Consider the following 22,476-nt stretch of genomic DNA (forward strand, 5'->3'; position numbering starts at 1 on the left):
CTGGGTCTAGCTTTTGCTCAGAGAAGGTAAGGTTGACTGGAATCAGCTTCCAGGAGGTGGAACGGGGAATGCCATAGACCCTCTCCCTAACAAAACTACTGACAAGATCACAAAAACAGCTGCTTCGAGTCGAGAAATTGTCCTAAGGGCAGATAGCAAATGGAGAAACATTTCTCTTTAAGAAAATCCAGACAAGGGCCAGCTGTGTTTGAGCTCCTGTGCCACCCCCCCCCCCACCCCCCGCCCAGCATGGCGGAGGCTCCCCTCCTGGCGGGTTTGGCCAGCAAGCAATCAGAAGGTGCTTGGTGTCACTGATGACCCAGGAGGTGCGTACCAGACACAGGCCACCCCCGCAGCAGTGAGCCGGGACAGTACAGGTGTGACACTGACGTGCGGACGGCCCCACACACTGGCACTGTTGGTGGGTGTGACCCCAGTCCCACACCTGGGCACATGCCCCAGAGAATGAACGTGTGTTCATGCAGGACACAAGTGTTCTTCCTAACAGCCAGGGAGTAGAAACATCCCAGGTGTTCATCACCCGCTGAATGGATGAGAACACGGTGTGCGTGCACTGGAATAAAAAGAATAAAGTACAGACGTGGGCTGGGGAGGGGTAGGCAAGGGCAGTGGCTGGGGGTGGGTGCAGTGCCCCGTGGTGATAGGATTACTGGAAATCCCGGCTTGCCCCTCAGCTTGCCCTTTTCTTTACATCCAGACATGCTTATATCAGAAGAAGGTAACCAAAGACAACAGCTGAGCCTGAAAGTTTTGTAATAAATGCAAGAGGACAAAAAATTGCAGTATCATGTTTACTGAGTACTGTGGGGTGGCCAGGCTAGCCCCACCCCCCACTGTCCCAGCAGGGCCCAGGGTATGCACAGTGGCCCCAAGCCTGTCCACGAGTTCTGGGAAGGGGTGTAAGTGGTGGGGAGGGTACATCTGCAGGGATACGAGTGGAGGCTCTCGGCCAGGTCAGCAGAGAGGGTGGGAGGCCAGGAGGCTTCAACCGGGGGCCAAGGGTGCCATGTGCTGAGGGCTTCATGTAACTGTACCCCTGAGCAGTGGGAGAGTGGGGAGGGGGTCTGAGTCCAAACCTGCTGGCATCCTCACTTCCAAGGAAGTAGCCAAGTGACCACAAGGGAACTGGACATGGCTTGACTTAGACTTCGCTCTGAACCTGAAGATAGGGCCCTTGGTGTCTGGGAGACGGGAGGGAACAGTGTTTTCAGGAGGGCTGGAGGTACAGGTCACTTTTTGGTGCTGGGTTTCAACAGTGACCTGCTAGGCATTTTATCTGAAATAAAAAACGACTTCAGGAAAGAGTGAAGTAGGGATTAACACTGTAGTAAACCAATTAAACAAACTCATAGAAAAAGACAGATCTGTCATTACCAGAAGCAGGGACTGGAGATGGTCAAAAGGTACAGACTTCCATTTATTAGGTAAATAAGTACCAGAATGTAATGTACAACATGACAAGTGTAACTAACACGCTGTGGGCTACATATGATACATACGAAAGTTGTTGAGAGTGGATCATGGGCTTCCCTGGTGGGCCAGGGGCTAAGACTCCACACACTCAATGCAGGGGACCTGGATTCCATCCCTGGTTGGGGAACTAGATCCCACATGCCGTAAGTAAGCGATCCTCCGTGTTCTAACTAAATCCCGCATGCTGCAGTGAAAATCAAAGATCCTTTGTGCTGTAACTAACACCTGGCATGGCCAAATAGATACATTATTTTAAAAGGAGTAAATCCTAAATTCTCACCATAAGGAAATTTTCTTTTTATTTAATGTTCTATCTACGTAAGATGAACATTCACTAAACTTGGTGTGATAATCATTCCATGGTATGTGCCAGAGCATTATGCTGTGCACAGTGCTGTCGGTCAACTACATCTCAATAAAACTGGGAAAAAAAGGAAAGAATGGAAGAGGGTGGGAACGTGGCCAAGCAGCAGTGGCCTTGGGCCCACTGAGCAGCAGGGTGGGCTGGCGGGCACTGAGCTCACAAAGGATATAGGGGTACCTGAGAGCCCAGAGCTGCATCCCCCGAGGTTCAGGAACTGATCATGTTTTAGGCATCCCCAGGGGGCATGTTGGGGACCCCCCAGTCCAGCAGCTGCGCTGGTCATGACATCCCTGGGCAGGCTGGTCTGCCCTCCTACGTGACCCCTGGGTCAGGCCAGGAGACAGCATGGCCTCAGTGCAACCGCTCTGCTGCCCTCGCCCACCTAGGGGTGCAGGGTAAGGATGGGGAGCGAGGCAGCTCTGCCAGGTTGGGGGAGGGAAGGCAACAGCAGGTCCTGTCATCCAGCAAAGACCCAGCTGCTGTCTCTGAGCTGGAGCTGGGGGAGGTACCATACCCTGGGGCAGGTACCATACCCTGGGGCAGCAAAAGCTCCCTCCTGCTAAAGAACAGTCTAGAATGTGCCCACAGGTGCTTCTGGGAGCTTTCTCTGGCAGGTGTGTGAAGGGGGTACCCTGGCCTGCCAGTTTCCTCTCCCCCAGCACATCGCCACCTTCTGATATAAGAGACAGAGGAGGATGGCGAGACTACGGCCACAGCTCTGAACACCTGTGTGTGAACCCGCATCTCCACTCAGAGCATCATGACAGAGTCAGGCATGAAAAGGCAAAAAAGGGGGCTGTCAGGTATCACCCAATACTCCATCTATGACCGGACACTTGTCATCACCCTATAAAACTACGTGTGACCACACAACTCTTAAATAACCAAGGGTCCAGCTCATGCTCCCCTCTGTGAATCCCTATTCCCATCCCATTCCCTCCCAGATCTAATCCTAACATTTTTTGGGGAATTATTTTTAGACCCCAGATCCTGTGTCTCTGCAATAGAAATGTACTCAAAAACTGACCACAAGACTCTTAAGTATTCAAAAATAATCTTCTGGATTGATAAACTGGTACAATTATTATTGGTATGACAAGTGTACTATGATTACAGTAAATAATTACTAAATATAAAAAGTGAAATCTAACAGATGGAGGGGGCTATTCTATTCTTCAATTAGTTCCTATATCCACAGGATTCAATGTCAACTCTATTGTTTTACAATTTACAGATCAAAACACCGAAAAAAATCCCATTCCCAAAAATAAACGAATGGGATGAGAAAGAGCTTTGTTGTTGAAACGTTCCTCAATCCTTTGCTCCCTTTCTGAGCTCTCGGGTCTGTGGCCAAAAACTGCGTCCAGACCAGTGCCCTCCCAGCTGGAAGGACGAGTCCTGCAGGTGGAAACAAAGCAGAAGCCACCACCTGGCTAGAAGCAGCTACAGCCCCGCACCCAGCCCACTTGAGAGCATCTGTCCTCAGACCTGTGCCCACAGCAGGTAACTGTGGGCACAGCAGGCAGAGGGACAGATGAGGGGTGTGAAGGCTGCAGAGGCCACTCCCCTGAAGCCATCAGGGAGGCATTCCTTGGAGCCTCTGTTTATCCCAACACCAGAAAGAACTTTCTGGTTTCCAGACTTATCTGAGAAGTTAGCCAGGTTTTCTCCACACTCCTCTCAGTCACTAATTTTCTAATGGACTGTTTACTCTCCCATGAAGGTTTCAAAAATCTGCAGTGGAATCTGCATCCAGTAAAAAATCACTACCCCCACCTTTCTTTTCTGGGCAGCTTGTGGGATTTTAGCTCTCCAACCAGGCCTTCGGCAGTGAAAGCTTGCAGCCCTAACCACTGGACCTTCAGTGAAAGTGTCAGTCACGTTCGACTCTTTGCAACCCCATGGACTGTAGCCTGTCAGACTCCTCTGCCCATGGAACTCTCCAGGCAAGAATCCTGGAGTGAGTTGCCATTTCCTTCTCCAGGGGCTCTTCCTCAATTCAAGGATCGAACCGGAATCTCCTGCATTGCAGGTAGACTCTTTACCTACTGAGCCACCAGGGATCTGGTACTGGACCGCCAGGGAAATCCCCAATTTTTTTGATGCATGGTGTAGTGAGTGTTGAGAAAGGTTATGAACAGGACATTTGCATCACCACCAAATCTCCAATGGCCCTTCCTTTCCCCCCACCGCCATCTCACCCCTGAAACTCCCAAGCTGTAGTCTGACTCTATAGTTTTGCCATCTCCAGGATGTCATATAGATGAAATCATACAGAATGCAGGGGCTTCCCTGGTGGCTCAACCGGTAAAGAACCTGCCTGCTAGGAGATGTAAGAGACATGGGTTTGATCCCTGGGTCGGGAAGATCCCCTAGAGAAGGAAATGGCAGCCCAATCCAGTATTTTTTTTTTTTTTCCCCCTTCAGTATTCTTGCCTGGAAATCTCATGGACAGAGGAGCCTTGGGGGCTACAGTCCATGGGGTTGCAAAGGAGTCAGGCATGACTAGCAACTAAACAACAACGAAGCAACCACCTGTATTCTGGGAGATGAAAACATTACATGACATAATAGCACCTGGATCCACAGTGGGTTTTGAGCGACTGAGCATGCACACGCTTGCTCTTTGGATGATAGTGAATTGAGCTGTCTGGACCAATCCAGTATTCTTGCCTGGAAAATTCCATGGACAGAGGAGCCTGGCCGGCTACAGTCCATGGGATCACAAGAGTCAGACACGACTGAGCGTGCATGCACAACTACAGAATGCAGCCTCTGGTGTCTGGCCGCCTCCTTTCTGCACAGTACACTTGAGATCCCCCTGCCGTCCCAGCACCAGCAGCCTGGTCCTGCTTCCCGAGTGCTGTGTCATTGTCTGGAGGGAACGCAGTCTGCTTCTCCGTTTGCCAGGTGAACGACTGGGTTGCTTCCAGTTTGCGGAGATTATGAACAAAGCTGCTCTAAATGTTTGCACACAGGTGATCATGTAAATGCCTGTTTTCACCCCTCCTGTGTGAACAGTGAGAAGTGAGGTTGCTGGGTCAGAGAGTAAATGATGGTTTAAATACAACAAGCTGCTTCCAAAGAGGCTTTACACTTTCAAGTGCCCACCAACAGAGCGTGGGAACGGGCTGTCCTACATCCTCAGGAGCCAAGGTCTTCACTGTTGAGCCAGTCTAACATGTGTGTCCTTGTATCTCACTGCTGTTTTTAAATATATGAACTTTTAAAAATCAGTACATCTAATTATGACATCTTATTCAAAGTAGTGGCCAACGTGAACAACATTTTAAGATGCCCACAACTGTAACACAACACAAAAAAGTAACTGATCTGTAGTAGTGGGAAAGTTGCAGGCATTGCTTTTACTACCGTGATTTGCTGCCAGCGTTCAGATTCCCTAGCAAAGCTAAAATTTCAGCTATATCCGTGAAAATAAAGATGTAATATTTTCTTCCATCAATTTCACAGATACTGCTGACTTCTACCAGGGTTTAGAAGTCCTGCTTTCAGAGTAAATTCTGGACACATTCAGGACACACAGCTGCAAAGATTTAAAGAAGAGGCAGGACCCTATTCAAGAATCCCCTCTGCAGTGCAGACGTACGTTCTGTGATGTTTCTGTCCTTGCTGTGTTTGTGGTGGTTGCTGGAGGTTCCCACTTGGAGCCTGCATGTTCAGGACTCACTGATGATGTATTTGAAAACAAGTTCACCTACTCAAGTTATGGTTTTCCTTGAACAGCAAATAGCTTCCAAGTCCTTATCAAACTGTCAGCTTAGTTAACGTGTTAAGGGAAACAATTCATTTCACTGTCTTCCACCTCAGAGGTCAGCAGGGTGTGACCTGTGGGGCAGCCAGGGACGGGGGCAATGTGGCCACTGTGCTGATGGAGTAGTCCTGGGGGCAGATCTTGGTCAGCTGCCCCTTCTTCAACGCTCAGGCCTCCTGGTATGATGGTGAGAGGGTAGGGGCTGAGTGGGTGGAGTCTACCTCTATTCTGAGCCGTCTTCTAGGTCCTGTGGGTAACTGCAATCTGAATCATAGGCGCTCTGGACCCCACAGGTCACAAATGGCACAATGACGCGAGTGGGGCCATCTAATTGATTGAAGTCTGGATCGTAAGAGTGGTCCAGTAGTGGCTTGGTCAGGTCGGGCAGGAAGCCCTCAGGAGGGTCATAACCCTTACAGACAGCAAAGGCCTCGATGCTGGCGTTCCGGCTGCTCCTGGGCTTGGCACAGATCACGCTGGAGAAGAAGACACGCAGCTGGCTGTAGACCAGTGTCACATCCCGGCCTCGGAAGATCTTGGCCACAAAGCAGCCCCCTGGCTTCAGGATGTGTGTAGCAATGTTCAGAGCAGCTAGGAGGAGCTGGGACTGCATATACTCGTCGACGTCGTGGAGGCCGGTCACATCAGGGGCCCCATCGCACACCACTAGGTCCGCGGGGCAGCCCTCAAAGTGCTGGACGACCTCCTTGGCAGTGGACAGCTGGGCGATGTCCCCCTGGATCTGCACCACGCCCGGCAGTGGGGCCATAGCCTGAAGATCCACAGCCACCACGTGGCCAGCGTCCTGGCCCCCAATCTTCTGACTCAGCACCTGGGTCCAGCCGCCGGGGGCCGCGCACAGGTCCACAGCCCGCATCACACCTTGGAAGAGGTGGAATTCCTCATCCAGCTGCAGCAGCTTGAAGGCACTGTGGGCACGCCAGCCATTCTCCTTGGTGAGGCTGTGATAGACATCCTGCTTGTCCTCTGACGTCCGGCCCATCTCACAGTTTGTCCAGGCACCTGACAACAGTAAGCTCAAATTTTCAGTTGGGAGAAAAGGAATGAAGCAGGTCACCAGTCCAGGAGCAGTACAAGTCTCAGCGGGAGTGCAAACCAGTGAGAAGTTACAGGATTTCAGTTTGTGTTCTCAGTTGATCTGAGTATCTGTCACAGATGCCTAAGGGCAAGTGGAGTGTGGCAAGCTTGTCATCAAGGAAAGAGGTGGTTCGTGCGAAGCCGAGACCAGACCTGAACGTACCACGTGAGTTTCAGTATCTTGTGCCTATGTGGCCAGTCTGGCGAACTCTCTCACTGTTGTTCTGCAGGGGGCACAGGTTCAATCCGTGGTCAGGTCAGGAAACTAGGACCCTGTATACCACGTGGCATGGCCAAAAACGAAAGAAAAATGAATCATTTCTCAGTTTTCACAGTTCTTCACTGGGAAATGATAAGAAATATATAATATACTGGTCTCTGTCCCCAACTCCTGACACAGAGCTCCTAGAACCCATGAAATCTCCTGAGTGGCAGGGCTGCCAGGAGGGTCTTTTGATCTAACCAGGTGACTCTTGGTGGGCTCCTGGCCAGAGGATGGTCACCAGGAAGACTATATACTATGGTCAGAAGCTTGGAACCTTCAGCCTCCCTCTCCATCCTCTGCAGAGTAAAGGGCTAGACAATGAGTTAATAATCAGGCCCAAGTAATGGGACCGCCACTGAATCCCAAAGGACAGGTCTAGGGAAGCTTCCTGGCTGGGGAACGCAGGAAGGTGTGCAGACTGGAGCCCAGCAAGGGCACAGGGGCTCCACACGCCTTCCCCACTCTGCCCCATGAATCTCTTCCTTTAATCATAAACCAGTAACCTAGGAAGTAAACTTTTCCTGAGTTCTGTTCTAGCAAATGATTCAACCTGAGGATCGTGGAATCCTGACTTATAGCTGGTGGGTCAAAAGGCCAGGTGACAACCTGTAACATCTAACTGGCACCTGAACTGGGCCCGTCTGAGGGGCTCTGCGCTAGTCTTGGGCTCTCAGCATCCAACTGAGTTCTGCCAGGACAGCTGGCCAATGTCACGGGGACCCGGAGAACTGCTTGGTGTGGGAAACCCCATGCATCTGGTGTCGGAAGTGTTGTGAGTACAGAAAATAGGTGTTTTATTATTTATATATTCTATGTACTTCATGTATGGATGTGAGAGTGGGACTGTGAAGCAAGCTGAGTGCCAAAGAATTGATGCTTTTGAACTGTGGTGTTGGAGAAGACACTTGAGAGTCCCTTGGACTGCAAGGAGATCAGCCCTGGGTGTTCTCTGAAAGGACTGATGCTAAAGCTGAAACTCCAGTACTTTGGCCACCTCATGTGAAGAGTTGACTCATTGGAAAAGACTCTGATGCTGGGAGGGATTGGGGGCAGGAGAAGGGGACGACAGAGAATGAGATGGCTGGATGGCATCACCAACTTGATGGATGAGTCTGAGTGAACTCCGGGAGTTGGTGATGGACAGGGAGGCCTGGCGTGCTGCGATTCATGGGGTCGCAGAGTGGGACACGACTGAGCGACTGAACTGAACTGATGTACTTCCTAAGTTGTGTCTTTTACAAATGTTTTCTCCTAGTAACTCTTTTCATTCTCTCAATGTTTTTCATATAGCAAATGTTTTTAATTTAACTTCTACTTTTTTTTCTTTCATAGATTGTGCTTTTGGTGTATCCAAATCTTATTAAAAACTTTTTTGTCCACACCAGGTCTTCATTGCTGCACATGGGCTTTCTCTAGTTGGGGCAGGTAGGGGCTACTATTTGTTGGGTGCCCAGGCTTCTCATTGCAGTGGCTTCTGTTGTGGAGCAAAGGCTCTGGGCACCCGGGTTCAGTAGTTGTGGCACAAAGGCTTAGCTGCTCCCAAGATCAAGGATCGAACCCATGTCCCTTGCACTGGCAGGCAGATTCTTATCTACTGTACCACCAGGGAAGTCCCAAGAAATTTTATCCAAGGCTACAAAGATTTTTTTCCTGTATTTCAGAATTGAGTTTTACATTTCCAATCCATTTTGTGTCCATCCCTATGTATGGTATGAGGTAGGGACTGAGATTATGGCCATAAAGTTTTACATTTCAGTTGTTTTAATTTCTAGATCTGGTTTGTTTTCATTTGCTTGGTCTCTGATGACCCTGTCTCTTCTCCATGCTTGTTATTTCCTCCTTTTGCCTCTTTCACCATATTAAATACATTTTCCACATTTTATTCTAGATCCAGTAATTCTAGCATCTAACATATCTTCAGCTATGAGTCTCTCACTCCTGAGGCCTCTGTGCTATGCATACTGTGGTTTTCTATTATGAACGTACATTCTGGGCGGGGGGGGCGGGGGTGTCCGCTGGCCTGAGGCTTGGAGGTGAGGGTTCCTCCAGTGAGGCTAACATTTTCTGAGGTCAGTCCTCTGGGCTTAGACATGGTGCTAATGGTTTCCCAGCCCTCATGTGGTGATTATTCACGAGACCACCACCAGACCAAGCCCAGCATCATCCCATGTGACACAGAGGGAACTGAGGCTGAGAGGGGAGCCTCCCGCATAGGACAAAATGCAGTTGGTATCTTCAGCCCCTCCAGTCCTTCACAACTTGGGACTAAAGCCCAGGACACAGATGATTCCCTATTTCCAAATGTGCTTGAATAAAGTACATGTACTGAAGACAAATATATTTTATAAGATGTTCAGATCTCATTTCTTCCATCCCAGTACAAAATATAAATTCAGGGGAAACATTTGTAAGTTTTTCAGATCACATTATCTGATACACAATTTCTTTTAAAGATTTTTATGTGAACCAATGAAAAAGTTACAAAACTGCTTGTTTTGTTTTCGCTTTTTGGATGCATGGCATGTGGGACCTCAGCTCCCTGACCAGGGATCAAACCCACACTCCCTGCATTAGAAGGAGAAGTCATTTTTGTTTTTTAAACATTTATTTTTATTTATCCATTTATTTGGCTGTACCAAGTCTTAGTTACAACATGCAAACTCTTGCTTGTGGCATGCGGGATCTAGTTCCCCAACCAGACATTGAACCCAGCCGCCCTGCATTGGGAGTGCAGAATCTTAGCCACTGGACCATCAGGGAATTCCCTAGTAGGCGAAGTCTTAACCACTGAATCTCCAGGGAAATCCCTGATATAGAATTTCCATGCAGAAAATTCTCAAACTCAATTCGAAGAAAAAAAATTTTTTTTAATTTTTCTGCATCTGGTCTTACTTGCAGCATTAAGTGATCTTCATTGCTGCCTGTGGGATCTTTAGTTGCTGCAAGTGGGAACATGGCGTCTTAACCATTGGACCACCAGCTGCTGCCAAGTCGCTTCAGTCGTGTCCGACCTTGTGCAACTCCGTAGACGGCAGCCCCGCAGGCTCCCTGTCTCCAAGCAAGAACACTGGAGTGGGTTGCCATTTCCTTCTCCAATGCATGAAAGTGAAAAGGGAAAGTGAAGTCGCTCAGTCCTGTCCGACTCTTCGAGACTCCATGGACTGCAGCCCACCAGGCTCCTCCGTCCATGGGACCACCAGGGAACTCCCCAAAACTTTTTCCCGTTTTTTTTTAATCAGTGTACAGTTGAAATGAAGTTTCTTAATTATATACAAAAAGAAACAGAGATGCCATAAAGGAAAAAACAACTATGTAAAAATGTTCTGTGGGTGTTGTGTTAGTCACTCAGTCACGTCCAACTCTTTGCGACCCCACGGACTGCAGCCCACCAGGCTCCTCCGTCCATGGAACTCTCCAGGTAAGAATACCAGAGTGGACTGCCATTCCCTTCTCCAGAGGAACTTCCTGACCCAGGGATCGAACCCTGGTCTAGTGCATCACAGGCAGATTCTTTACTGTTTGAGCTTCAGGCAAGTCCTATGTTCTAAACAAAGTAAAAAGACAAAAACCATCAAGGGGGAAATATATGCAGTACTTTATTTATAGCTGCAAAGGGAAAATATCCCTAACATAAAAAGAGCCCCTACAAATTAGTAAGAAAACAACTTACTGGGGAAATGGGGAAGAGTATGAAGGGCATTTACAGAAGAGATCATGACAGCGGGCAACAGCAGCTGAGAAAAAGTAACATAGTTCAACAGCAGGATGCCCTTTCACTTCCTCAACTGGCAAACCTTCATGATGTAAAGTAAAGGGTCCTCCCCTACATGGCATATAGGAATATAAGTTGCTATATTTGGAGAGAAATTCTGTCAATACCTGTTAAGATTTTTACAATTTATTCATTTTTAAAACCAATCATTTATTAAACTTTTTATTTTATACTGGAGTATGGTTGATCACAATAAACTGTGGAAAATTCTGAAAGAGATGGGAATACCAGACCACCTGACCTGCCTCTTGAGAAACCTATATGCAGGTCAGGAAGCAAGTCAGAACTGGTCATGGAACAACAGACTGGTTCCAAATCGGAAAGGAGTATGTCAAGGCTGTATATTGTCATCCTGCTTATTTAGCTTATATGCAGAGTACGTCATGAGAAACGCTGGGCTGGAAGAAGCACAAGCTGGAATCAAGATTGCCAGGAGAAATATCAATAACTTCAGATGTGCAGATGACCCCACCCTTATGGCAGAAAGTGAAGAGGAACTAAAAGGCTTCTTGATGAAAGTAAAAGAGGAGAGTGAAAAAGTTGGCTTAAAGCTCAACATTCAGAAAACGAAGATCATGGCATCTGGTCCCATTACTTCATGGGAAATAGATGGGGAAACAGTGGGAACAGTGTCAGACTTTATTTTTGGGGGCTCCAAAATCACTGCAGATGGTGACTGCAGCCATAAAATTAAAAGACGCTTACTCCTTGGAAGGAAAGTTATGACCAACCTAGACAGCATATTGGAAAGCAGAGACATTTCTTTGCCAACAAATGTCCATCTAGTCAAGGCTATGGTTTTTCCAGTAGTCCTGTATGGATGTGAGAGTTGGACTGTGAAGAAAGCTGAGCGCCGAAGAATTGATGCTTTTGAACTGTGGTGTTGCAGATCTTGAGAGTCCCTTGGACTGCAAGGAGATCCAACCAGTCCACTCTAAAGGAGATCAGTCCTGGGTGTTCACTGGAAGGACTGATGCTGAAGCTGAAACTCCAATACTTTGGCCACCTCATGAGAAGAGTTTACTCTCATTGGAAAAGACCCTGATGCTGGGAGGGCTGGGGGCAGGAGGAGAAGGGGACGACAGAGGATGAGACGGCTGGATGGGATCACCAACTCTAAGGACATGATTTTGAGTGAACTCCAGGAGTTGGTGATGGACAGGGAGGCTTGGCATGCTGTGATTCATGGGGTTGCAAAGTCAGACACGACTGAGCGACTGGATGGTTGATTAACAATGCTGTGATAGTTTCAGGTAGACAGCAAAGGGACTTAGTCATACATATACATGTATCCATTCTCCCCCTAACTCCCCTCCCACCCAGGCTGCCACAGAACACTGAACAGAGTTCTGTGCTATACAGCGGGATCCTTATTACGATTTTATGTATGTATATCTTTGACCTATTATCCTAATTTGGTTCCTACTAATGGGAATCTATAGAAACAAAGCAGAACAACCTACATTTTAAAATACTTACCTCAGCTTTCAATGACTAAAATCAAAGATCTCTCTTGGTAAATGTCCCACTGCACTTGAAAATACATGGGTTATTTTCAAATATCTTTTGACATTGATTTCTAACATAATTCCACAGTGATAAGAGAAAAGACTGTATGATTTAATACCTTTATACCATGAAATTTTTGCACCTTGTTTTATGTTTCTGAATATGTTGCAGTGTCTCCTGGTTTATACTCTATGGGAACTTGAATAAAATTTTTATTCTGCTGTTAGGTGAAAACTGTATAAATTTAATTATGTTGAATTGGTTCACAGCATTTTTCAGGTCTACTATATCCTACATTTCTGTCTATTCATTCTATTATTATTATTTTTTATTTTTTTACTTTACAATACTGTATTGGTTTTTTTTAATCATTTTTTATTCTATTATTTTTGAGAGCTTGATACTGAAACCAAATCCAACTAAAAATCTTTATCTACTTAAAAATAATTGTGATAGTGGATCTATCTATGTAACTTTATTCTGTATTTTCCAGGTCTCCTGTAAATGTGTTATCATACTTTCATAATTTAAAAAATTAAAAAAAAAATTTTTTTAAAATACTTACCTTAGTACGACTCTGTAGTGGTAAAAGCCGGACTCTAAGTGAAAAACCCATCAATGGGGAATAATGAAATAAATATAGTATATGCTCACTGTGGATTATTATTAGTCATGAAAAGAATTAAGTTGTTTATCTCTTGACTTGAATAGATGTTGGAGATCTATTATGTGAGGAAAAAAAAGTGGGGTGGGGTGGGGTAAATAGATCTAAGAAGGACAGAGAACAGAAAGGAATTCTTATTTTTGTATGTTGTTTGAATTTTTATGAGACTATATTTTATAATATTTAAAAACTAACTGTAGGACTGTCCTCATGGCCCACTGGTTAAGATTCCATACTTCCAATGCAGGAAGGGCAGGTTCAATCCCTGGTCAGGGAAGTATGATTCCATATGCTGTGGTGTGGTCAAAAATAAATAAGTCAAAATACAAAAATAAGCCAGGTGACTTCCCTGGTGGTCCAGTGGTTAAGAATCCACGTTCCAATGTAGTGGGCATGGGTTGGATTCCTGATCAGGGAACTAAGATTCCACATGCTGTGGGACAACTAAGCCTGCAATACCACAACTAAGACCAGATGCATCCAAATACAGAAGTAAATAAATAAGTAAGTACTTAAAAAAAGTCAGACACAAATATATAATCTCTGTGGCAGCTGGAATGAAACTAACAGAGCAGAACAGCAAAGCTGGGTTTTCCTTCTTCTTAGAGTACCTCAGCACCACAACTCTGCATTGAGCACAGTCTTTCGCTACTCTCCTCCACATGGTCGGTGTCACCAAAACTTTGAGGGACCAAGAATCATTTTAGATCATTTTGTTCTCCTAGTCAAAACGTGTAGTGCCCCATAGTTCTCAGGGTCATTCCTGAAAACCATATTCTTATACCACCCAACAACTGATGATCCTCCCCAAACTTCCCCAAGGACCCCTACATTCCATTAACTTTCAAATATTAAAACTGCACTGCTTTTGGGCATCCATAAAGGAAATCGTTATGATGATCACTGATATTTAATTATTAATATTATGAACCATCAGTATCAACAGGCCCAGGAGTACACAGAGTCACATCCAGAAGTACTCTGTATCACACTGTTCTCATTAAACCTATTTTTCTTTGCAATCTCATCTGCTACATATTGTTAAAGGAGAAAGTTCTATTTATCTATTACCTCGACGTCAACATTAAGTAGACACTTTTATAAATAAACTAACAACAGGTCCATTTGCTTGACTAAAGGTTAGAGAAATGTGTGTGCAATACCTGAGTCATTTGTAGGCGTTGGCCATCTCTACACAATACACAAAGCCCCTAGGAAGATTTTAAGATTCGACATCGCATCTGGAAAATAAACCTGGTTTTGAGAGACCCTCCACGCCCTCAGTTCTGCAGACGCTGAGACAGCACGTCTCATTCTCAGACCCCGGCCCCGTGAGGCAGGGGAACCGATAACCCCATCTGGCAGCCTGGGAGCCTAGAGCTTTTTCGCACGTGAACTGCGAGCTACGCGAAGCTAAACCAGGTTTCCGTGAGGAAGGAATCCTTATCAGCTTCGGGGACAGACTTCCGTCCCTGAAACTACGCAAAGGTGTCCGCAGTTCTCGCTGGGTCCTGGGGAAGGCCTCCGGAGAGAGGGGGTGGGGAAGCGCCTCTTCCGACTGACGCGCCCGGCGGAGCACCCGGAGGCGTCAGCACCGAAGACAGCGCCCCCCAGGGGCCAGCTGGGGGCACCCGGGAGGAGAGTCACCAGGGCAGTCACCGGGGGTGCTGCGGAGGACTGAGGGTGAGGTGGGCCGGGGGAACCGCGGGGCCACGGGCGGGCGCGGGGGCTGAAAGCTGCGCCGCCATGAGCCGCCCTCCGCCCCCCGCCCGGGTGCGGACAAGCTTCTGCACTCACCGTGGCTGCCCGGCGACGCGACGGCGAGCGCCAGCGGGGCAAGAGCTGCGTCAGCCGAAAGGGTGACCGGACCCTTCCAGCTTACCAGCCGGCTGGCCTAGCCCAGTGCGCAGGCGCAGTCGGCGCAGCGGGGCGGGGCGAAGGTGTAGGAACCGGAAAGAGAGGCGGGATGCGGGCGGGATCTGCGCGCCGGTGCTCGGTCAGCGCCTGCGCACTCCCCCGGCCTTGTTCTCCCGCGGTCACCAGGGCCCAAGCCCTCGTTCAATCATTCCGTTTTGCATCTAACTCGTCCGTCCGCTCCTCCCCCGTCCGGTCCACCCCCTCACCACATACTTGATTACCTGTTAACGTTGACGAAGCACATCTCGTCCTTGCCCTGATAGAACCTGCAATCTAGGGAGGAGGGGACACACATCAACAAGTAAATAACCAATTAGAAAATAAGGCTAGGCCAGACAGGCCGAGCAGCTTGAGAAAGGGAGGTGGTGGTTGAGTGCCTATTTTCAGTTGGGGGGAGTCAGAAAATGCCTAATAGGCTAAGCTGGGATTTAAAGGTCCACAGGGATAATTTGTTTTCTCTTGTGACCAGGGAGATGGTCCAGTGTGTCTATCCCTGCTTTCACTCTTGCTGCCACTAAACCCCATCTGCACTGCAGACAGGGTGAGCTTTCAAAATTGAAAATCAAGTCACCTTCCAGGTTTCAACCTTCCCCATTTGCTTAGAATGAAATCCAGATTGCTTGTCATGACCTTGTCCCTGTTTCTGCATGGAACTTACTTACACTGTTCTGAATTCTTCTATTATCTGTCTGGAGTAGGAGAATGTAACCTCCTTTTCTACTTTGCTCATAGATTTAGCTCCAGAGCCTTAAAAACAAATTGCCACATGGTATGCTCAATAAAGGGATTCCCCGGTGGTTCAGACAGTAAAGCCTCTCTCTACCTGCAATGGTGGGAGACCTGGGTTCGATCCCTGGGTTGGGAAGATCCCCTGGAGAAAAAATTGGCAAAGCACTCCAGTACTCTTGCCTAGAAAATTCCATGGATGGAGGAGCCTGGTGGGCTACCGTCCATGGGGTCACAAAGACACGACTGAGTGACTTCACTTCACATGCTCAATAAACATCAGCTGAATAAAGCAATAATTTTCCATCTCTCTCATTAGCTTTGATTTTCTTAAAGAAATGAACCAAGTGTTGCTTTTTCAAAAACAATTTCCATCACCAGTGATAAAGCTGGCATGTGATATGCTTCAATAAATATTTGCTAAAGAGGATAAAACGGGACCACAGCACAGCTGGGAACATGCTGCTACCTTGTACAAGGTAGTACTGGAGAACAAGAATATTATGAATAATAAAATACACCCAGGTCTTTCCTCCCTGTGTGGCTTTGGAACACAGTGGCCAGGAACACATGGTCTCTGAGGAGAGAACTGGTGATTTCACTGAAAGACTCCATTCCTTCTAGTTCCTTCTACCCTGTGGGGGAGAGGCAAGGAGAAAAAAACTTCAGCTTCTAACACTACTTGGTTTCTCTGTATTTTGTTTCCACATGAATGAAATAAATACAACTAATATCTTATTTTAACTTGAACAGTAGTTTTCTATGAAAGACAAAACAAGCAAGCATATAAAAAGGTCAATTTATTATACCTTTTGTTTGGTGGGATATCAGTGCCCTTTAAAACCCTACTATTCAAGTACAAATGATTATGTTTACAAAGTATTTACAATTTCAGTCTTCTTTCTTTATATTTTAAAACACAACAGCTATCTGGACACAACAGTTAACGAAAAATCCTGAAGGTGGCAAAAGGGAAAGCCTCTGCCTGAAGAGGCTCACTTCAGTCTCCTGCTTCCCCCAGCCCTCTAACCACCGCCCAACCCCTACTAGAGCAAATGCCTCTGAATCAATGAAAAACTGCGTGACTGATTTCCGTGATGGCCAATTCCAGTTTGACAGTGTTTGGCTGCTGTCTTTATATTTTATGTTCTGAAGATTTCTTTCAGTCATTACCACTGCACTGTGGGGCGGGGGTGGGGACCCTGTTCTGCAAGGTAATATGGGATTCTGCCAACAGTATCAATCTGAGGAAACCTGGAAAACACCACCCTAAACTCACACTTAAATATGGAAAGTTTAACCTTTAAAACAGAAGGTCAAGAAAACAATACACTGGAACTTTTACCTACAAATGACACTACTGAAGACTATGAGGTCAGTGGCGACATCTAGATGTTAACTAAATTGAGTGAGACCAATAAAACTATTTTCTCTCCCATATCTTGAGACAGGGAATTGCGAAGGAAACAACTTCTTTCACTCACATGGTAAGACAGGGCAGGAGTTCCACACTGCAAATATTCAGACTCCAGTTCTGTTCTCTCAGAAGGCTTTTGAGAGACTTTTCTAAATTTCTCTTCTAGTGTTCTAGATTAATAGAGGACTTCTATTCAGGCAGCTATTTCTAGGATATTCTAAACACTCAACATTTCACCACCATCTACAAAGAGACCGTCAACACTCCATGAAAGAACAAAACCATCGGCTGCACAAACTAAAATAAGCTGAAAAGGAGAATTCCTTTTTAGCTCTGCACATTTGAGGATTAAAAAAACTGTAGAAACTCTCCTCAGCACCCAGCTATGAAGTATTTCCTGCACGCAGTACTCTCTCATCACAGCAGGTGCCAAAGCACAATGAACAAGTCAGAAGTGTTCTGTTCGGTGTGGTTTGGTATTACAGTGTTCTGTTTTGGTTGTTCAATTTATTGAAATGTTAAATCCCTCCCACTTTCAACACCTGATTTTAACTTTTTTCCAAATTTCATGCCAAGAAGGCAAAAATGAGCTGCTTAGTTGGCTTCACTAAGGTATCAATTGCCATATTACTGTCCACATAAATTGATGGGAAATAAGGAAGATTCAGGACAGAACACTTTCCTTTTTGTCATAAAAAGTGATGTAAAGGGGGAGGAAACATTGGTCAAAATGAAAAATCTCTTGGTATGCTAGAACTGTTCTTTAGTACACAGAGACCTCACACAACCTGATCTCCAGGACCCAAACTGTAAAATATGCACAGAGACAGAGCAGAGAGGGTGTCATCAGACATGTGCCTTTTCCTTGGGTGGACACTTCCAGGTAAGCAGACATCACCACCCAATCAAGTCCACTGCAGTTGCCACAGTGGAAAAAAAAAAAACCTAAAAGCAGCAAACACAGGGCCACCTCTCTGCCCCTCAACCATGGGGCTGCCACCCCAGAGCTTGGACAGCTCCCTGCTTTAGGCAGAAACCCAAGCAGCCGATCTACTCACAAATGAGACATGACAAGTCTAGTATGAAGATGCCACCACATCCATTTCTGTAGATTATATTTGTAGGTGCATAAACACACCACCTGTACACAGAGACTTCTCACCTCCGCAGGTCACGCTTGGGCTGGGCATGAGAGCAAAGGGGCAACGCAGGCTACCTGCCCTCAGTGGGCGTCTTGCCCCACCCTGCACTCAGCAGTGCACTCTGCAATGTGACAACCCTTGCACAGCACTCTGGGCCCTGAACCACTCCCAGATGGGAGCCTCACAAAATCTTCAGGAGCTGCCTCAATACTCTAAGTCCAATTACAAGTTTATCCAAAACCTGGGAAAATACTGTGGATGTACTGGGATGGGAACAGTCCCAAAGGTTCCGTTTACATGGAAACTGGTCACTCTAGGGGAAGCCACACCTGTGCTCTTTGGAATGAAAATTCAACCTCAGGTCACTTCCCTTCAACACCAGCTGGGGACACGTTATGAACGTGCTTCAATGTGTATCAGTACTAAGCCTCTCCTTTAAGGGTCCAAACAAGTCACATTTTAGGAAGGAGGGAAAAAACCACACTGGTTTTCTCTGAGATGACCTACCTTAGATATTAGACAGTTTTTCTCCTCCCATACTGGGTTTTCAAATAGGAATAAAGAACCAAACAGAGGCAGATGCTGTCAGACCACGTTTTAGCTTCATATGCTCTACTTCATGACTCACTGCACCTTCCAAACGGCTGCTTGCAATGTGCAAAACACTGTACACTAACAGAGAAATTCTAGTTGGCTTTCAAGACCCAGCACTATTGCTCTGGAGGAGAAACTAAAGGTCAAACATCCAGGAAAAACTGCCACTGTCACTTTTTCAACCAGTTACATAACACAGAAAGGGTGTTCGCTGAGGACTGCTGCTCCAGGTGCCGAACATCCCACAGGACCCAGTCCCAGGGTTCAGTAAATAAAGTCTATCCCATCTTGGTGGGACGGTGCGACACACAGGTAGCCCGCCTGGGGCTGCCCCTCTGTCCCAACTAGGGGCACGGAGGCTTGGTGGGCGTCTTTAACCTGACGGCAGGGACCCTCATCTGGAGCTTGGGCTGCTGGCTTGGGCTGTCGGAGGTGGCTGGCACCTGGGCAGGGGTGGGGACGCCAGGGGTCTGCAGCTGGGCGGCCGCTGTGGTCACCACTTGCTGCTGCATGAGCTTCTGCTGCACCACCTGTGCTGTCGCTGTCACCGCAGGGATCATCTGGACCTGCTGCCCAGCAGCTGTCGCCTGGGTGAGAGTCACAGTCTGTGGGGAAGCCTGAGCCAAAACAGAAACACACAGTGGAGAAAATGCATGTCAGGTGACACACAATATTAAACATTCTTGGGTACGGGAAGGAGGGGTGTTTAGAAACTTAGCTAGCACAAATGCATCTGTGAAATGTAAAAACTACCCACCATGTCAAAATAGGACCTCCAGTTTCTAACCAAACAAAAGTCAGAACACTGAACTATTGGTGCTTTTAGGCTAAAAGTGGATGCCTCTGGGGAAATGCACAAGTCAACGACTGGGGACTGACAGTGCTGGTGTTCAGATTCTAATACCATTTGGTTTCTTGAAATCTACATGCCAGTGTGATTTTGAACAAAATAAAATTATTTTAAAGCACTGCTTTTATACTTTTATATTTCTCAGCAGTAAATAAAATGGTAAGAACCCGAAAGCTAGGCTCTGTTAGGAAGGTGTTAGGTTGGTGCAAGAGTAATTGCAGTTTCAGATTGTGAATTTTAAATCATTGTACTAGGCTCAAACACATTTCCATTAGTCAAAACAGGAACCATTAAAATCAACACATTTTTGCCAATGGGAAGTAAGTTTGCTGATTCTTGTACCATAAAAATCTGTGCTTCTGGACTCATTGAATTCTTGAAAAGCATTTTCTGCATCCTGCTTGTGGTGAATGTGTTTTCCCTGCAAAAAGCTACTAAGAGGTCAGATGAATATGGTGGATGAGGCAAAACTTCACAGCCCAATTTGTTCAATTTCTGAAGCATTGGTTGTGCTATGTGCAGTCGGGCCTTGTTGTGAAGAATTAGGCCCTTTCCACTGACCAATGCCAGCTGCAGGTACTGCAGTTTTCAGTGCATCTCATTGATGTGCTGAGCATACTTCTCAGATGTAATGATTTTGCCAGGATTCAGGAAGAATTCAGAAAATCAGACCACCAGCACACCACCAAACAGTGACCATGCCCATTTCTGGTGCAAGTTTGGCTTTGGCAAGTGCTTTGAAGCTTCTTCTTGGTCCAGCCACTGAGCTAGTTGTCACTGCTTGTCGTAAAAATAATCCACCTTTCGTAGCATGTCACGACCTGATCGAGAAATGGTTCATTGCTGTGTACAGTAAGAGAAGACAGCACTTCAAAACAACGATTTTTTTTAATTTGCAGTCAGCTCATGAGGCATCACTTATTGAGCTTTTTCACCTTTCCAATTTGTTTCAAATGCCCAGGGACTGCAGAATGGTTGATGTTGAGTTCTTCAGCAATTTCTCAGGTAGTTCTAATAGGATCAGCTTCTATGATAGCTCTCAATTGGTCATTGTCAACTTCCGATGGCTGGACACTACGCTCCTCATCTTCAAGGCTCTCACCTCCTTTGCAAAATTTCTTGAACCACCAGTGTACTGTATGTTTGTTAGCAGTTTCTAGGCCAAATGCAGAAAATGCAATGGCACCCCACTCCAGTACTCTTGCCTGGAAAATCCCATGGACGGAGGAGCCTGGTAGGCTGCAGTTCATGGGGTCGCTAAGAGTCGGGCACGACTGAGCCATTTCACTTTAACTTTTCACTTTCATGCACTGGAGAAGGGAATGGCAACCCACTCCAGTATTCTTGCCTGGAGAATCTCAGGGACGGGGGAGCCTAGTGGGCTGCCGTCTATGGGGTCGCACAGAGTCGGACACAACTGAAGCAACTTAGCAACAGCAGCAGCAGCAAGCCAAATGCGTCACTGATATTGTGAGTTTTCTTCCCTACTTTACAACCCATTTTGAATTTGAATAAAAAAAAAAAAATCACTCAGATTTGCTTTTTGTCTAACATTTCCATAGTCTAAAATAAATCTAAAATAAACAGGAAGTAATAAGTCATTAGCAAAAAACATAAAGCGAGAACTGCACGTTAAAATGATGTATAACACAACCACATTTATTAAGAATGTATTCCGGTATCAAACAGCAAATTTCAATAAAGCAGAAACTGCAATTACGTTTGCACCAACCTAATAAGCCCTGGTTGCTGCCTGTATTATTTCTACTTCTGAATGCAAGGTCAATACGAGCAGATTCTCTTTTGTTTCCCTAAAACTCATGTGTGGTGGCTTCAGCTGTCAGGATACACCTAAGATTACTGGCTGAAGGAAGAAGCCCAGAAATGAGCCCCTTCTCTGTACACGTGACACTGAGTCTGAACACATCTGTTCAGGCTTTTTCCTGCCAGATTAATGATATCAAATGTTTTTCCCAAAGTTAATTGCTTTTTCTGTACTATGAAAATGACAAGCAGTTCACTAGGAATTAAAATTCTGTTTCCTCAGGATGAAACCAAGATCTCTCTCTGTGAGTACCTCCTAGGTGGCTCTGGTCTCCAGACCCTACCTGTTGGGAAGCAGAGGCGACCTGCTGGATGCTGGCCACAGGTGTCTGCTGTTGGACGACTTGAGGGAGTTTTGCAACCTTGGACAAAAGAAAAAAGGCCAAACACAGAGGCCGAATCAATGTGTGCACAAAAAGAGATTTCTTACCCTTTCTCTCCTTCTCAGGTCTTAATGCAAAACAAAAACAAAAACAAAACCGCAGTCAGATGCCACAAAATAGAAACTCTCTAAGTGTGCTCACCTGGAATCCAGAAAATTGGTTATTGCACTTTGGCACTGAATAACAACTGTCTTCCTAATCTGTAATCATCTGTAATCTGAGGCTTTATTGGTCTCATATTTCAGACAGTCACATTTTTCTTTTACTAAAACTTCTGGAAGTTTATATGAGAGAATTAAATGGAAGATGGAACATTTGGGTGCCATCCCAGGAGTGCTTCCACTGTGAAGTGCCCTGGACCAACACCACGGTTCAGCCCTAGTCCAGAGATGTGCCAAAAAGTGGTTACTTCCTCATTTTTCTTCATCACAACTGAGATATTCCTCTTTATAAAACAAAATTTTCCACCTGATGGTCACTTTTTGTAAACCTGCATATCGTGCTGTCTTGACACAATAAGACAATTCAGGCCATCTGTCTACTCAGGGCTTCAGGGGCACCGGCTCACAGAAGCAGAAGGGGCTCCCAAGTGGGCAGCTGCTGGGGGCCATGGAAACCCTGCTCAGGCCTCTAATTGGTAGAACAGGGATGAAAATAAGCCTTGCCCAAGATAATTCTAGAGAAA

At 46.3% G+C, this 22,476-nt stretch overlaps 2 protein-coding genes across 3 annotated transcripts in view; both read right to left on the reverse strand.

Moving 5' to 3' along the window:
* Positions 1–1,378: 1,378 nt before the first annotated feature.
* On the reverse strand, positions 1,379–14,833 carry LOC128062216 (putative tRNA (cytidine(32)/guanosine(34)-2'-O)-methyltransferase). Its single transcript, XM_052654597.1, has 3 exons — positions 14,736–14,833; positions 5,865–7,001; positions 1,379–5,796 (listed from the first exon to the last, which is right to left on the reverse strand). The coding sequence occupies exons 2-3, from the start codon at positions 6,631–6,633 to the stop codon at positions 5,690–5,692; spliced, it is 876 nt and encodes a 291-aa protein (XP_052510557.1). The 5' UTR covers positions 6,634–7,001; positions 14,736–14,833; the 3' UTR covers positions 1,379–5,689.
* Positions 14,834–16,406: 1,573 nt separating this feature from the next.
* Positions 16,407–22,476, reverse strand: part of EP400 (E1A binding protein p400) — a 112,096-nt gene continuing 106,026 nt past the window's right edge. For both annotated transcript variants that reach the window (XM_052654536.1, XM_052654537.1), the window contains 2 exons: positions 21,693–21,770; positions 16,407–19,351 (listed from right to left, as the gene is read on the reverse strand). In XM_052654536.1, the coding sequence (XP_052510496.1) occupies positions 19,079–19,351; positions 21,693–21,770 (351 nt within the window). In that variant the 3' untranslated portion in view covers positions 16,407–19,078. The remainder of the gene's footprint in view (positions 19,352–21,692; positions 21,771–22,476) is intronic.

The sequence above is a fragment of the Budorcas taxicolor genome, chromosome 17 (assembly GCF_023091745.1).
Source record: "Budorcas taxicolor isolate Tak-1 chromosome 17, Takin1.1, whole genome shotgun sequence".
In the NCBI taxonomy this organism is placed as follows: Eukaryota; Metazoa; Chordata; class Mammalia; order Artiodactyla; family Bovidae; genus Budorcas; species Budorcas taxicolor.